This window comes from Gadus chalcogrammus, chromosome 5, assembly GCF_026213295.1.
Source record: "Gadus chalcogrammus isolate NIFS_2021 chromosome 5, NIFS_Gcha_1.0, whole genome shotgun sequence".
Classification (NCBI taxonomy): domain Eukaryota; kingdom Metazoa; phylum Chordata; class Actinopteri; order Gadiformes; family Gadidae; genus Gadus; species Gadus chalcogrammus.
In genome coordinates, this window is record NC_079416.1 from 23,829,672 (window position 1) to 23,845,308 (window position 15,637).

The 15,637-nt window shown below is 43.0% G+C and overlaps 2 protein-coding genes and 1 long non-coding RNA gene across 10 annotated transcripts in view; 2 read left to right on the forward strand and 1 right to left on the reverse strand.

Moving 5' to 3' along the window:
• On the forward strand, positions 1-2,599 carry LOC130383202 (uncharacterized). Its single transcript, XR_008895708.1, has 3 exons — positions 1-132; positions 606-694; positions 1,063-2,599. It is a non-coding gene; the product is annotated as an uncharacterized LOC130383202 (long non-coding RNA).
• LOC130383200 (amine sulfotransferase-like) lies at positions 1,305-11,854 on the reverse strand. Of its 4 annotated transcripts, none has more exons than XR_008895707.1 (7): positions 10,915-11,854; positions 9,761-9,969; positions 9,490-9,616; positions 9,276-9,370; positions 9,018-9,198; positions 7,002-8,521; positions 1,305-5,708 (listed from the first exon to the last, which is right to left on the reverse strand). XR_008895707.1 is itself a non-coding variant. In XM_056591284.1 (6 exons), exons 1-6 carry the CDS (start codon positions 11,078-11,080, stop codon positions 8,367-8,369), a joined length of 933 nt encoding a protein of 310 aa, XP_056447259.1. In that variant the 5' UTR covers positions 11,081-11,854; the 3' UTR covers positions 1,305-8,366. The 4 variants fall into 4 exon arrangements, 2 of the variants coding, with proteins under 2 accessions (XP_056447259.1, XP_056447261.1); XR_008895706.1 differs by having other exon boundaries at positions 1,305-1,611; positions 1,647-8,521; XM_056591284.1 differs by having other exon boundaries at positions 1,305-8,521.
• The window catches only part of LOC130383196 (adenylate kinase 7-like), a 33,820-nt gene continuing 28,686 nt past the window's right edge, over positions 10,504-15,637 (forward strand). For 4 of the 5 annotated variants that reach the window (XM_056591273.1, XM_056591274.1, XM_056591275.1 and 1 more), the window contains exon 1: positions 10,505-10,624. The gene's annotated coding sequence lies outside the window, so the exon portion shown is untranslated. Of the gene's footprint in view, positions 10,625-15,637 lie in introns of all 5 variants that reach the window. The other variant, XM_056591277.1, reaches the window with a different exon arrangement.

The window sequence follows — 15,637 nt, forward strand, 5'->3', positions numbered from 1 at the left end:
AAACCTCCACCTCTTTGAAGACACCAAGCAGCTTGATGACTGACTGGTTCTTTATACTCAGGACCTCGTCCCGGAGCAGAGGACGGACCTAAGGCCTGCAGCGCAGCGGTCTAGAGACTCCATGTGGAACCGGTAAGATACTGGATTCGCCATCTTGAAGACATTTTCATTTATTCAAAAAGGTTAGTTTTGTTTGGCGGGTATGTTGCTTTGATACTAGGGGCTTCTTCTGTAACAAACTTTCTAGAGAATAAGATCTGACTTCAGCCAATCAGCGGGATGTCCTTGAACAATAGCCAATGGCTGAAGGTGCTCGAACGAATTATTTTGACTCGCTCCTCTACTATTGCTGTAATCAAGCTGGATGATTATTTTGCTCCTTCTACTGACAAAATCAAGTCTGCCACCTGGTGGCTGATGAGGGCGTAGCAACTCGGGGTACATTGGAAACATGATAAGAAGAGCCTGTTTTTGATTGGATCGTACACCTAAATGTTTTTACATCAAGATATCGCCGAACCCCATGTTGGACAATGCTTGTTTTCATCCTTTCTATGTTGAGCTTTGATTTATCCTTACCTTTTCATGTGACCCTTTCCCCTTAGGTTCAGTTAAATTGACCTCTCCCTCAGGCGACTTTAAGGGAGACCAGATGTGCGGCAGCTGGGTGTCATGGTGCAGAGACCCAACGCTGGTAAATATTCACTTCCTCCTTGAACAGACCTAACGCGTCAAACGGCAATTATATAATCCCTCCTGATCTTTATAAAGGTCTGAAGACAAGTCTTTTCTGTGAACATCTCCTCTGACTAGTGTGCTCTTAATTAAATTAAAGTTAATTAAATGCAGTAACTCCAATGCACCTGGAGGCTCGTGTTGAATTTTTTTGAAACCTGGTTCTCCAGCACTAGGACTGTTGCGGTAAATAAATGCTTGTTTTTTCGCTAATTTAAGTCTATGAAATCAAATGCTGATTGAGACCAGATGGGGCTGTTCCTGCATTTATCGACATTTGATTGCCCTTGACACTGATTCTACTTTTTGCATCAATTTACTTCACAGTACTGAACTACACCAGTGTGTCCTACTCCCATAAACCCTGAGGATCCCTGGATGGCTACACCAGCACATTAATCCACACCCAACATCAACACAGTGCACACTCTATAGAGCTCGTAAGTCCGCCCCTTGCGGCGGGACCTCGTGAGATCGTAAGATATGACTGGGTTTCAATGGAGAGAAAGTCATTATTTTCTCCATTTTATGTTGCACCACATTTTGGGGGAAGAATGTTTGAATCAATCTTTGTCATTTATTTCTGTACTCCATATCTGTAATCCCAGCTGTTGTATTTTAACACGGTAGCTGGGAACCCTCTTTATAGGGAGCGACTAGAGGGACGAGGCTGGAAGCAAACCTGAGCCTGGATCTTAACCTTCTTTCTAAACCTAATGCCGCAATTTAACCGCAAATAAAGTGAGGCCTAAAGTAACTTGACTCTCTTACCTAAACTCGCTTGCCTAAACTCGCTTGTCTAAACTCGCTTGCATAAAACCTAAACTCGCTTGCATAAAACCTGAACTTGCTTGCCTAAACTCGCTTGCCTAATACCTGAACTCGCTTGCCTGAACTCGCTTGCCTAATACCTGAACTCGCTTGCCTGAACTCGCTTGCCTGAACTCGCTTGCCTAAACTCGCTTGCCTAAACTCGCTTGCCTAAACTCGCTTGCCTAAACTCGCTTGCCTAAACTCGCTTGCCTAAACTCGCTTGCCTAAACTCGCTTGCCTAATACCTAAACTCGCTTAGCTTGACTCGCTTGCCTGAGCTCGCTTGCCTAATACCTAAACTCGCTTAGCTTGACTCGCTTGCCTAATACCTAAACTCGCTTGGCTTGACTCGCTTGCCTAATACCTGAAGTCGCTTGCCTAAACTCGCTTGCCTAAAACCTAAACTTGCTTGTCCAAACACGTTACACAAAGTTAACCATCCATAATCTTTAACCCAAACCAGACTTGTCCCTGGGTCGCTCCACTTTAATTTAGAAGTTTCTTCTTTTACCTCATCTGCGTTTTGAGTTTAATTCTTTGAGGTCTTGAAGTACCTTTGTTTGCCGCATCAATAAACATGCTTTATCTTTACCCATTTTGTTTTGGATTGCATTTCTATGTGTAATCCGGCCAAATGTTCAGTGTCCTTACATGTAATGTCTATGGTCTGACGATAATCTGACCTCTTCATGAAGCAGAATGTGTGTGCATGTTGTCCCGTGAGCTCCAGGCTCTCTGTGGGCCTGTCAACGTCTCTTTAGCAAAAGGTTGGAGAGTGAAATTCATTTTTGTGCCATTTTCATGTGTTCCTGAGTATTTCAGACCTGTGGTGTTTCACATGAGACCTTAATGGGAACTTTTCTTTTTCTGCCTGCATACGTAATGCCTACATTAGTAGCGTGATCACTGTTGATCCCAATATTGATCATTAACCACCTCATTCTTTGGGATTACAAATCATGTAATTTATGAGCATATTTGCAAATGCCTCCAAATATCAGATTGTGTAAAAACGAATGAAATGTAACCTGCTTGATTTAAAGAAAATAAAACAGCCAAATATTATAAACCTGTTTTGTGTTGCTCTCTTACCATGTGGAAATTAGCAGATAGATATGTTTAGCTCTGATTTGCTGCCTCCTTTTGGTGTGGTGCTGGGATTTGTTTAATATACTATCATTTCCAGGATAAGTTAATAACCTAGTATAGCCTACCCGGAGAAGAAGGGATATGATGGCCAGGGCAGGCTGTTTCGGTGTAAGTGAAATCCGCGAGCTGCTGATCATGTGAGAGGTTATGTAGTCACATTAAAAAATACCTTGAAAGATGGTAGGCCTACGAGAGACGCAGAGGAACTTTCCTTATGAGGCTTTTGTCGGGATAAAAAACAAGTGCTCAGCAAAATGAACAATAAGTTGAAGTTTTTGCACTTTTAAATAGTTAATTTCGTTTGTAGCCTTTACTCAGACGTGAGCTCATTCTTGCATGCGGGTGTCCGGCTTGGCAGTGTAAAAAGGCCTATACATCATCCTGCCCAACAATATGGGCAGGATCTAGGCCAAGCTCTCCTAATCGGGTCAGCAATAGCCGGGTTTCAATGCCCAGAATCTGAGTTTGAATGCTACTGAATTAATGGAATTTTGCATTTTTTGTTTTACATCAAGCTATTTTTGTAATTATTTCAGGGGGGAAAATGCCTTGAAAAAATGTAGTAGGGCTTTCAGGATAAGGACTAATGTAGCATATGTCAGCCTAGGCCTAATCAATTGTGTTTTAATATCTTTAGCATTCATATTATTGCAGTCTATTCTTTTCGTAGGCTATTCTGTTGATGGGCTTGATGGGGAGATATTTTAACGCTTTTTAACCCCATTTTCCTGCATCATTCCTGCGTCGCCCCCTCCTACGGAGCCCATTTCAGCACCGTGTCAGTAGACGGTTACAATCCTACGAACGTCGTGAATGCAGTGAACGCGCGTTCGAAGCGCTCCAAAGAAATTTACGATGGCTTGCAAGATCCATCGTGAGAATGATCGTACACATGCATATTCTGCTGGCCAATGGAGTCGAAGGTCCGCACTGGCGGCCAACTTGCCACAGTCGCTGCTCACCAATAACACTGTTGACTTGGTAGTGGTACATGTACTTTTTAAATAACCTTAACCACCTTGCTACATTTTCAAACGGTTTGTTTTGTTATAAACGTCAGAGATGTAGTAACGGCACTGCAAACTTGATACTGATGAATAATTATGTTAGATTCTAAAAAAATTGAAATGTTCTAAAATTGGTACAATATTATAACCACGTTAATAAGGTTTGTAAGAAACCCAACCGTTGGTAAAACGGTTGAAAATGTAGCAAGTTAAGGTTATTTATAAAGTACATGTACCACTACCAACACAATGTTATGGGTGAGCAGCTGACTGGCAAGATGTCCGCAAGTGCGGACATTCTAGACGCCGCCAGCTAGTGTTCTATATATCTACACACGTAGGTGAAGGCTTTTATTATGAAAACGTTGCGAGATACCACCCAAAGGCTGTTTAGAGTAAAGGCGCACAAAGATTTTGTGTGACGGCTGGCTTAACCGCGGATGAACGAATGGCGGTGTCACGTTAAAATTGTACCGGGGGCGAAAATTGTACCGGCCTACGTCATCGTTTGTTTACATCCTGACAACCTGCCCGGCAACAGACGACGCGATGCAGAAAACATGTTTCCAAACGACGAATTAGATAGCGATAACACTTGTTTTTACTTTATATTTGTATTGTATTTAATTGTTTAATCGAAACAATAAAAAAAATTGCCTGCGAAAAGGTCGATCGCGTCAAATGACAAATGTTTTGCCCGCGAAACGGGCGATCGCGTCAAATGACGTAGGAGGGTTCTTGAAACATAATACAGATAACGGATCGCTAGATAACACTTGTTTTTACTTTATATTTGTATTGTATTGAATTGTTTAATCGAATTTAGCTAGTAAACTGAGTGTTTTAAGCAGGTTTCATAGTCTAGAATGTTCAAGAACCTTCCTACGTGATTTGACGCGTCAATTGACGCGATCGCCCGTTTTGCGGGCAATTTTTTTTTATTGTTTCGATTAAACAATTAAATACAATACAAATATAAAGTAAAAACAAGTGTTATCGCTATCTATCATAATACAGATAGCGATCTGCTATCTGTATTATGTTATTTCGTCGTTTGGAAACATGTTTTCTGCATCGCGTCGTCTGTTGCCGGGCAGGTTGTCAGGTTGTCAGGATGTAAACAAACAATGACGTAGGCCGGTACAATTTTCGCCCCCAGTACAATTTTAACGTGACAGCGGCTCACTTAACCACAGTCTGGCGTGGTATGGTCAAAAGCTTTTAGCATAATAAAAGTACCGTGAGGAGAATCTCACATGTTGCATCCTTCATGCTAACCCTGACCTACACCATCGCACGTTACAATACCCAGGCTATCTTGGGAAAACCTGGCTCGACAGAGACGCGACTCGCAATCAGAGTTAAATGGTAACACGACGCTCACTTTAGATTCAATTTGTCGAACCAGGTTTTCCGCTTAAGGTTCAATGCGCGTTCACATAAAAGGGGCGTTTATCGCGTCATTTCACTCACCCTTATGCAAAATTAATCGAGCGAGAGCGATGTATTTCATCCAAGGCGAGCATGGTATTATTATGAATTCCTACGAGGAATTCAAAGTCCAAATCACAGCCAAGGGGAACACGGTTGCCCATAATATGGCTAGGGTGGCGTGCTGGCAAAAAATAGCCGACCGTGTTAATTCGTAATTGAAGAGATTCTGCATATTGTCTAAAAAATAGCATGTAGCCTATCATCATGCCTTTTACCCCCATATATGTGGTGCCAGCACGCTCCTACGAACATGGGGCCAAGTCAAAAATAAATATAAAAATATTATTCAATGTGGTAAGTTGTAATCATCCATTTGAATAATTTCAGGTGAATCTAGCCTATGATTTGCAATGGCCTAGGCTCCAACCTTTAATCTCATGTTGATTACCTGTAGCGACTGGGAGGGGGACCGCTCCACCGCCCTTCACCACTAGGAGGAGCTGGCTCTCGCCAATAACGAGGGTCTGCCGATGATGGTAGGAGTGGAAGGGGGGATGTCCTCTGACCCCACTGCCTCGACATCCAAGGCGTTTGTAAAGAGTATGTGTGAAATGATTGAGTGTAAATTAATTGTGTCATTTTTAGTACAAACATTATTTTGGAGGAGCTGTCATGCCAAATTTGTACCGGCTGCCAAATTTGTACCGGCCTATGTCATCAGTTGTTGACAAATTCCAAACCTGCCTGGCAACGGGCGATCGCGTCAAATGACGTAGGAAGGTTCTTAAACATTCGCGAACTTTCATGCTCGTTCATTGCACTACTTCATTGAGCGTGAAAAGACAGGTTTTTGAAACCTGCTTTAAACACGCAGTTTACTAGCTAAATTCGATTAAACAATTCAATACAATACAAATATAAAGTAAAAACAAGTGTTATCTAGCGATCAATTATCTGTATTATGTTATTTCGTCTTTGGAAACATGAGCCGAATGTTTTTTGAAACCTGCCCGGCAACGGACAACCCAATCAAATCAGTTGTCAAGTTGTCAACAACTGATGACGTAGGCCGGTACAAATTTGGCAGCCGGTACAAATTTGGCATGACAGAGCCGCTGTCATGCCAAATTTGTACCGGGCGCGTCATCTATACGTAATCCATTCCAAACCTGCCTGGCAGCAGATGATCGCGTCGTCCGTTGCCGGGCAGGTTTCAAAAAACATTTGCGCTCATGTTGCCAAAGACGAAATAACATAATACAGTTAACGTATCGCTAGATAACACTTGTTTTTACTTTATATTTGTATTGTATTCAATTGTTTAATCAAATTTAGCTAGTAAACTGAGTGTTTAAAGCGGGTTTCAAAAAACATTCGCGCTCATGTTGCCAAAGACGAAATAACATAATACAGAAAACGGATCGCTAGATAACACTTATTTTTACTTAATATTTGTATTGTATTTAATTGTTTAATCAAATTTAGCAAGTAAACTGAGTGTTTAAAGCAGGTCAAGGACGAAATAGCACAATACAGATAACGGATCGCTAGATAGAAGGTTCGCAAATGTCCGTGAACCTTTCACGTCATTCGACGCGATCGTCCGTTGCCTGGCAACGGACGACGCGATCATCTGTTGCCAGGCAGGTTTGGAATGGATTACGTATGGATGACGCGCCCAGTACAAATTTGGCAGCCGGTACAAATTTGGCATGACACCGCCGACAATCAATCTCCAATCAGAGGTATGTAACTATCAAAGCAAAGTGTCATGTATTCTTCTAAATATTTAATTTTTGGAAAGACTCTGTCGGCCATCCTCATGAAAAACATACGTATGTGGAAACGAGGCGTGATTCATACCTCCGGATCCGGACGAAATTCGTCCGTCCGTACCAAACGTTTTCTCCGGGACCACCCTTCATACCTCCGTGCGGTTTCAGCGTTGTTATGGATGTTACGCAATACATCCTCTTGAGGGCAGTGACTGTCGTGTCACAAATAACGGCATCGACAATCGCAAGCATGGCATCTGTAGAGGAGATGATTTTGCTTTGTTTCATCCAAAATAGACAAAAAAAAGTGCAAAAAGTGTCAAGTGTCAGTATCAACACTCAAATCTCCTCATTGCCAAAGCAGGGGAACAATAAAATAAAAAAGGTCAGGTATGTAGTATAATATAAGTATAAAACGTTAAATACAATATATCAATTATTATACTACTCCATCTATTTTCGCGAATGGTCTGGCTTTTGACCATACTGCCGCCTCGATTTCCGGTGGTTTTGCTCCGTTTCTCCCGGAGCACTCCGGATTCTTAAGCTCAGAGGCGACGGACACATTGACGGACGAAACACCTCCGGGACCGGACGAAACGGTCCGTATCCGTATTTACTGTAGGGTGTGAATGGGCCTTGGTGCGTTCCAGAGCCCATCCAAAGCAATGGGATGTGGGACTTATCCTACCTGAACTGTACGAGCTCCTACTTGGTGAGTGGGGGTAGGTCGATCACCCCCAGTTCGATAGTAGGAGGTTCCACTTCGACCGTGGGATGTTCCACTTCGACAGGCGGTAGGTTGGAGGTAGGATAAGTGCCACGTCCCACTGGTTTGGATGGGCTCTGGAACGCACTGTTAATGCTGCGTTTTATCATCCATCCCTCTCGGAGGTCCGAGGACGTTGCCTAGCGACACGCACAAACACGCCCCTTTTCCTCGGACGGCGAACTCGCCATCTCGGTTGAACTCAGTGGTGACCGAGCAAAATTCCCAAAAAACTCTGAAAACCTGCTCCCGACCAGGTTTGGTTGCGAGCATAAGTCACCATGGTGATACAGCGACGCTTAAAGAGATCGACTTTCGTGGTCCAGCTAACCCAGGCTTTGAGCTCAACATACCTTGCTAACCCTATTGAGGTTCGTAGGACAGGCCCCCGTTACATTAAGTGTGGTTTCCATTTGAAGAAGCACACCTACCTTTCTCATTGTAGGCTACGCACAGAAAACACACAGAAAAAGGTTGTGCAAGTATGAGGCAAGTAAAAAGTAAAAATGGTTTTATTTTCAGTTTCCGATTCATGAAGCTGTTGCCTTTTAAGCTATAAACAGTGTGTCCATATTACCCTTGCCCATGCAGAATTAAATGTCACCATTGCGTTTGTATGCGTCAACATTTTCCTTTTTGCTGAATCTCTTTAAGTGTTATTTGGAAGTGTTGGTGAATGCCACCTTAACAAAGCCTGTTGAGGCCTTCCTGTCCCTGCTGGACCTCTGAGATGTCCCAGGTGAAGTTCAGCTGCAGGTCCTTCATTCTTTCGTTGTAGACTCTGTCGAAGCGCTCACTCTGTGCCACTGTCAGGGCGTTCTTCCAGTCACCGATGGTCCCTGACATGGAAATATAAAGAAAATGGGTTACCGCGTGTCACCTTTAAATCAAACAATGTCAAGCTTTTTTTGTGTGTGAATCAACATTTCGATTCTAGTCACAAATATGCTCCTTAGAATTACCGCATTTGACCCTGCATAGAGCGCTGGTGGTACTGATGCCAGTTTCGTCAAACTGACAGGCGAATGCAGGATATCCATGCACTTATCCATGGTCCAGCAGTCCTATTTTCTCCTTTATCCTCTTTTGTTTCTAATGTAATAAAAGAAAATGCTAAAGGCCCAACTAGACTATCACGTATGATCGCTGCGTGGACGCCAGTGACTTCTGGGTCTCGATCCTCATCGATCCAAGGCCTCAATGTTCTGAAGACACACTGCCACCATAGTATCAGGGGAGCCTTCTTCATATCATAAATACCAGCTCTCTAACGGTTCTATTTAACCGCAGTGAAAGCAATGAGGACCTGTTGTTGACACAGCAGGCTACCGTTACCTTTCCTCAGGAAGGCACCCTGGCTCTTATCCTTGATGTCGTCGGGTAGGAACTCATAGTTGGCCTTGTCATCTTGTTTCATGTTGTTGAAGGTCACCCTCTTGATGATGGAGTCAATGGCGGCGTCAGAAAGATTCTTGCCGACAAACTCACAAATACGCACGACCACAGACCTCAGGTCCTAAACACAGAGAGCAGGTCGTTAGAGGAGAGCTAGAATACGGATGTGTTGTTGGGCTTGTGGCACAGAGGGATCACCTTGATCATGTCTTCATAGCGGAGGAACAGGATGTTGTACTGGTCCTGGTTGGCGTGCCATCCTTTAACATGGTCAAACCAACAGCCGCCAATCACTGGTCCATGACAAATGAAACAGACAAGATGAGACGGAAAGAAAAAGACAAGTTCAACAGATAAGAAAATCTACAGGGTCACTTCCTCCAGTCTACCCCTGTCTGTGTGAGTCACTCACTCCTTCCACTGATGAAGTTGTCGAGCATCTCGTTGAAGTGTTCTGCGTCCTCCAGCTTCTTCATGAACTTTGTAAAGTGAAAGTAGGACACCATTGCATCTTTTGGATTCCTGGAAACATAAATGACCTGAAGAGGGAGGGAATGACCCTGGATTGGTGAGTGCAGCCTTTGTGGGGGTCCATGTAGTTCCTGAGCTCTTGTCTGAACCCTGACCTATACCATGGCTGTAGCTGGCTGTGTGGGCCGTGCACACGCAGCCTTCTCACTGACCTTGGCCTTCTTCTTGAGCAGCCCCCTGGGCATCAGCGGCTCCTGCAGGTGGGAGCAGAAGAGGCGTGGGGAGCGGCGCGTGTCGTAGCTCTGCCACTCCTTCATCGGGTACTCCAGCCAGGGCATCCTCTCAAAGGTGACGGTGTCCTTCAGCTCGGGGAAGTCCTCCTCAAAGATCAGGGTGATGATTCTCTGGGTCCATACGGTCCCTAGGAAGAGTTCATCTCAGTCAATTATGGAAGTTAGGGTTAGGGTTAGTGTAAAATGTCTCATGGTCTGAGCCATGTCATAAAGTATTAACCACCAAATAATTCATTGGTGTTTGCTATTGTGGTATTACCACAATACATAGAATGACGCCAGAAACGTGCTCTACTTTCATTATGCAGACCATCTGCAATATGAACATTAGCTGTTTGTTGTACAGAGGCTGAATCATCCTAATTAAACCATCTCGAAAGTGAAAAAAACAATAAAAAAGCCTTTTCTACATCCACCACTATTGCAGCAACTCGCCTTCAACCACATGTGTCGCAATGCACGCCTGATGTTATCTTGAAGATGTCTTTTGTCCGTCTTATCTTATGGAATCTATTTGACAGGCCTGTAGCAATGACCTTTAGTTACCTTCCTTGGTAAGAAGAAGGTAAGTTGGGGGAAATGTCTCCCTCTTTTAACCCAATGCATTTCTTTTGTAGTAAAGGATTGAATGATTGTGAGTGGTTGGTCCAACGCTCACGTGTCCCGTCTGCGTCAGGGGTTTATTTGTTTAAAGATGTCAATTTGATGTTTGCTTTCTTGTTCCGAAATTACTTTACTGCCTTACTATAAGGTATGGGGAGTATGACGAAATGTCGACAAATGGTAGGTCCTATTTTCAACAATATAGAAATCAAATAAATTGTACATTAGATATGTAGAATCAGTGGTCAATGACAGTGCCTCGTATTACTATGAATATCGGAGCTCCCACCTGAACCGTTAGGATAGTGTCAACACTTGGATATTGATCCCAGTCTCCTCTGCCCCACAGAACCTCTGATCACTCGGCGTTGTTTTCTGAAAACTCTAAAGATACTTTTCTGCAGAGATCTACTGTTTGTGAAATATTAAAACATCTCATCACTGCACAAAAGTATAGCCAATACACTCACCCGATTTGGGGAAGGTAACGAGGTAAACATCGTCATCTCTGACTTCAAAATGTTGCAAATCGTCAATATATTCCGTCGTTACTTGATTGGTGTCGTCCACTGGAAAAACAGCCCCTTTGTATGTGAACAGAGTATCACCGAGTAGTTTGTATTCTTGTTGAGCCATTGCTTTGTTGAATGCAAACAAATTATGCCAAGTTCTGTGCAGTGAGTTGGAGGAGAAACATTGAAATACGACACTGTGGTAGAGGCAAAGGCCATATGTTATCTGAGTAGAGTTATGAGTTAACTCTTATCAATACCTTTGTTCGGTTCAAAGTGTCATGTAACATTTTGTTTATGGGGGCCCTTCATAGTGTTGATAATATCCAATCAGAACTTAACATGAAGTTTGTTTTAATGTTACCCCTGATGCAACATTGTAAGGAAGCTGTTAAATTTCCCTATTATAATTAAATCCTCTAAATACAAAAGATATGTTGGTCATAGGACGGATCATCTTCACTAGGCTATAGTAATCGTCCAAGTTCCCCCTCAGACCTGATACAGTAACATTGGTTTACATTTGAAGAAGCATACGTAACTTTCTCATTGTACTCACAGCAAACACACCGAAAAAGACTTACCGTACTTGCACAGCTCAAAGGTTGTGCAAGTAAGGGGCAAGTAAAAATGGTTTTATGTTCAGTGTCCGATTCATGAAGTTGTTGCCTTTTAAGCTATAAACTGTGTCCTTTCTGTTGTCCAAAGGTCCACAATTTTATTGAAAACAGATCTTGAGAGAATCTTCATTTCAATTCTAAGCAAGAAAATCTTGATTCTCATTTGATCAAGAATCGTCTATTTTACTCTAATCAAAACGTATTCTCAATCAGTTGCCCTCATGTAGTTTGCATGGGGGCAACTGATAGAGATTGCCACCTCTACAGTACAACTGTTCTACTGTCGAGGTGGCAGGTACTGTTCTGGATGAAAACCCTTGTAGACTTGCCCAATAATTCATCATGAGTTGCTTGTATCTTAAGTCAAGTGATATTTCTCCCAACTCCACTGGGAGGGATTCTTGTAGTTTTCCCACAGAACATTAATGAGGGGCCAGACTAGTGCTACAGCTAGCACACACGGCCATCTGAGCACAGCTGGACTCTATTACTCAAACACTTTGGCTTGAAACCACAGCTTCAGCTGGTGTTGAATGCATGGGGTGAATGGAGCTAAACGCAGTAACACGAGAACAGTGTCCATGGGCTAATAATAAGCCAGGCCACGCCCCAGTTTTGATAACAACTTCTCTCTGACCCTTGTGATTTATTAACCTGCTCCTTCTTGAAGACTTTGATTACTAAATTGAAGTTGACCGTTACAGCTTGTTAACTTTCCACAGCGATATACTTTACCTATCCTAGTGCACAGGCCCGCTGCTATTTAGAGTACGCAGAGTGAGTAGGGCACCAAGTATATCAATCTTTTTTTTCATTTTTTTTTTTACACAAGGCAATTTGTTTAACAAGAAGGAAACAGTGTAAACATACTGCAAATAATAGTCAAAGAAAACAATGATGGAATTAAGAATTTTGTCTGTCCCACAGACTGGGATCAGTCAAACCAGTGCCTGTGCTGGTTTGATCATGATAACCTAAAATGACCTTATTCTGACTGACCTGGCAACCCTACACATGTTGTTAATGTAATGCTCGGTGTTGCTGAGACATGATGTTTGATTCAGTGCAGGCGCTGGTTTGACTGATCCCAAACTGGCAACCGCGATGATGATGATACGGTACGTGACGAAGCTAAACGAAGCTCGCTGCCTTTGTCCGACATCGCCTCTCTCCCCAGGGCCGGGTCTAGCCCTTTGGTAGCCCTAGGTGAGATTGAGTTGTGCGCCCCCTGTTCCCATAGCGGGCGAAGCGTTGCCCTGTTAAGTGAAATTACTAGACCTGCAGAGAGTTCTTCAAGGAAAGGGTTCAAATCCGGGATAGCTCTTAACAGTTACTTTATTTGGTAAAGTATGCATGTTTCGGTATGGTAACTATGACTATGGAGCATAAGAGAGGAAGCATGTTGAACACGTGTGAGAGATATAACTTTAGCTACTTCGAGCCACGGGCAAAGGCCCATGACTCTGCGGGTGTGGGTGAAAATCTCTGGGGTCTCCACTTCGAATCCCCTGCTAGGGGATGTCAAGTGGGCGTGGCCGGGGTGACGTAATGGCTCCGCCCCTGTCTATAGGTGTGCTAAAGTAGTTATTGCAGCTTAAGTGTTCGATCCTGCTTCCTAGTGGCTATGTGAGGGTAATGCAGCTTCTTAAAATACTTAACATACCAAACATCACTGCAGACACATATTTACTGATTTAACTTTACTTTGCTTTGCTCATTAGTTTTTTCACCCACTTATAGCTCTACTATACTACGTTGCAATTAAACAATGTGATTCATGGACAACAAACAACAGAAAAGCTTCACAATAATTTCTACATTTACAACATTCAGACAGTAAAGTAAAAGTGTAAAAATGTGGTAAGTGTGTAAGCTTTACTTTGACTGTTTCAGTGAGTATACTTAATAACTAGTAAAATAATTGAGGCAAATCTTGTTCATACAGGTAGGGATCAACACCGAATGGGTTATGAATGCTTACAGTTGCTTGTTTTTTTTTGGCAAAACGACTATCAACCGCAAAGCAGGGCCCCAAAAGGATCCTGCTTAGGGCCCCCAGGTGTGCAGGGCCGGCCCTGGTCTTGCATAACTCACGTAATGGACGTAGCTGTGACGACATTCTGTGAGATATAATGTCTCTATGTTCTAGTGCTAGATGAATTGCTCTTCTGGACGATTCTTGACACATAGCAAAGTGACCCAGTTTTCCCACCAAGTCTTGAATAAACCCATACATCAGGTAATGATGCATCGTTGAAAACAGTGGAGATCTGGGGGAAACAGAGGAAAATAAATCAAACTGTTTCACTGATGAATGCATATTCAGCCCAGGAGGCTTTGGAAAAAGAGACACTATTTATTTGTCACAAGGTAAAAGTCATTGTGTACCTTGTGACTATTTATTTAAAGTCACAAGGTAAACGTCATCATCTCTGACTTCGAATTGCGGCAAATCATAAATAAATTCCTTTGAATGGACGTTGTCCAACAGAAAAACAGTCCCTTTGTACTCGAGAAGAGTATCACCGAGTAGTTTGTATTCTTGTTGAGCCATTGCTTCGTTGATTGCAGTTCTGTGCAGTGAGTTGGAGAACAGAGTTTTAAATAAGACACTGGTCGAGGCATAAGTTATGACTATCCACACCTCCACAACAGGGTCATACAATACCAAGGTCAAGATGGGGGATTCGACCATCCCCATCAAACATTGCCAATTTTACTTTTTAATGTTTACCATTCATACAAGATAAATTCCTACTCTAAAACTCCCTAAAGCAGGGGTGTCAAACTCATTTTAGCCTAGGGGCCACATGGAGGAAAATCTATTCCCAAGTGGGCCGGACCGGTAAAAATATGGCATAATTTTGTAAAATTAAACATGCTGTGAGCACACCAAACACAGGTTTCCCATTTACTTCCGTGAATAAAAAGTACGATGACCATTTTTCTTGTAAAACTCTGCACTGTGTCCACTTTTCGTCTTTTTGACAGAGACATTTTGGGGCAATGAGAGTGCCAAAGCGCATAATGTTGGAAGTATAAAGGTACGGCCACACCAACCGCGTTGCTCGCGGTAGGGGCGTTGAAAATCGGCATTTTTGCATAGGGAACCATTGGTCTAGGCACGGTACACGCGTTGAAGCGTTGCGTTGGGGGCTTTAGGCGCGGAAGTTGCACGTAATTACGCACGTAAACGCAGCCTGGCGGACTATTTCTCTGCTGATCAACACTACGAATGCTGGAAACACACCAGACACACCATGTGAAGTTATTTAACCCGATTAGTGTTATTTATATCAGAGATTATTTAATCTAACCCGATCTAAACTCTATCATGCACCCAAACGCGGCGTTTGGGTTTCCTACCTCGGACTCCAGCGCAGCCACGGCCGACATCTTTCTTTATTCTGGGTGGAAATAGTTATAGTTACGCCATTAAATGCGTGTATGGAAACATTTTTAGCGAGAAATGTGCATTTTAATTTCATAATTTTTGCTCAGTGAATGTGAAGGATGTTTGGTTTGATAGTTATGACGAAGAGGGAACGCTCCGTTCACTTGCATGGACATGGACTCATCTAGCTGCGGTGGCGCGGTGACGCGGTGGAAGCGTTGAACCACCACACACCGATCAAGCGTCAGGTTAGGCGCGGTACTCGCGGTATCCACTGCGAGCAACGCGGTTGGTGTGGCCGTAGCATAAGGCAGAGCGACAAGGTAGCTCCGGGCTAGCTGCACTACCTGTTTATACTTGCTCCCTGCTCAGCCCCGGTATAAAGTTTGCTTGCTTAACATAATTGCTATTGCGATTTCTAGTGGACACATTAAGAACAGCAGTTTCTTTCATTGAAAAATAGCAGATCATTTTACGTTACATTCCAAAGCGACTTCCAGTTACACACAATTGTCCAGTAGTTCAATGTACAACAAATTAGTCAGTGCCAGTCAATGCAATTCATGTAATGCTAGGAAGGATTTTTATTAAAAAAAAAAAAAAAAAAAAAGTTTTTTTTTTTTTTTTTACAATACTGTACTTCACAAAATCATCTCGCGGGCCGGAT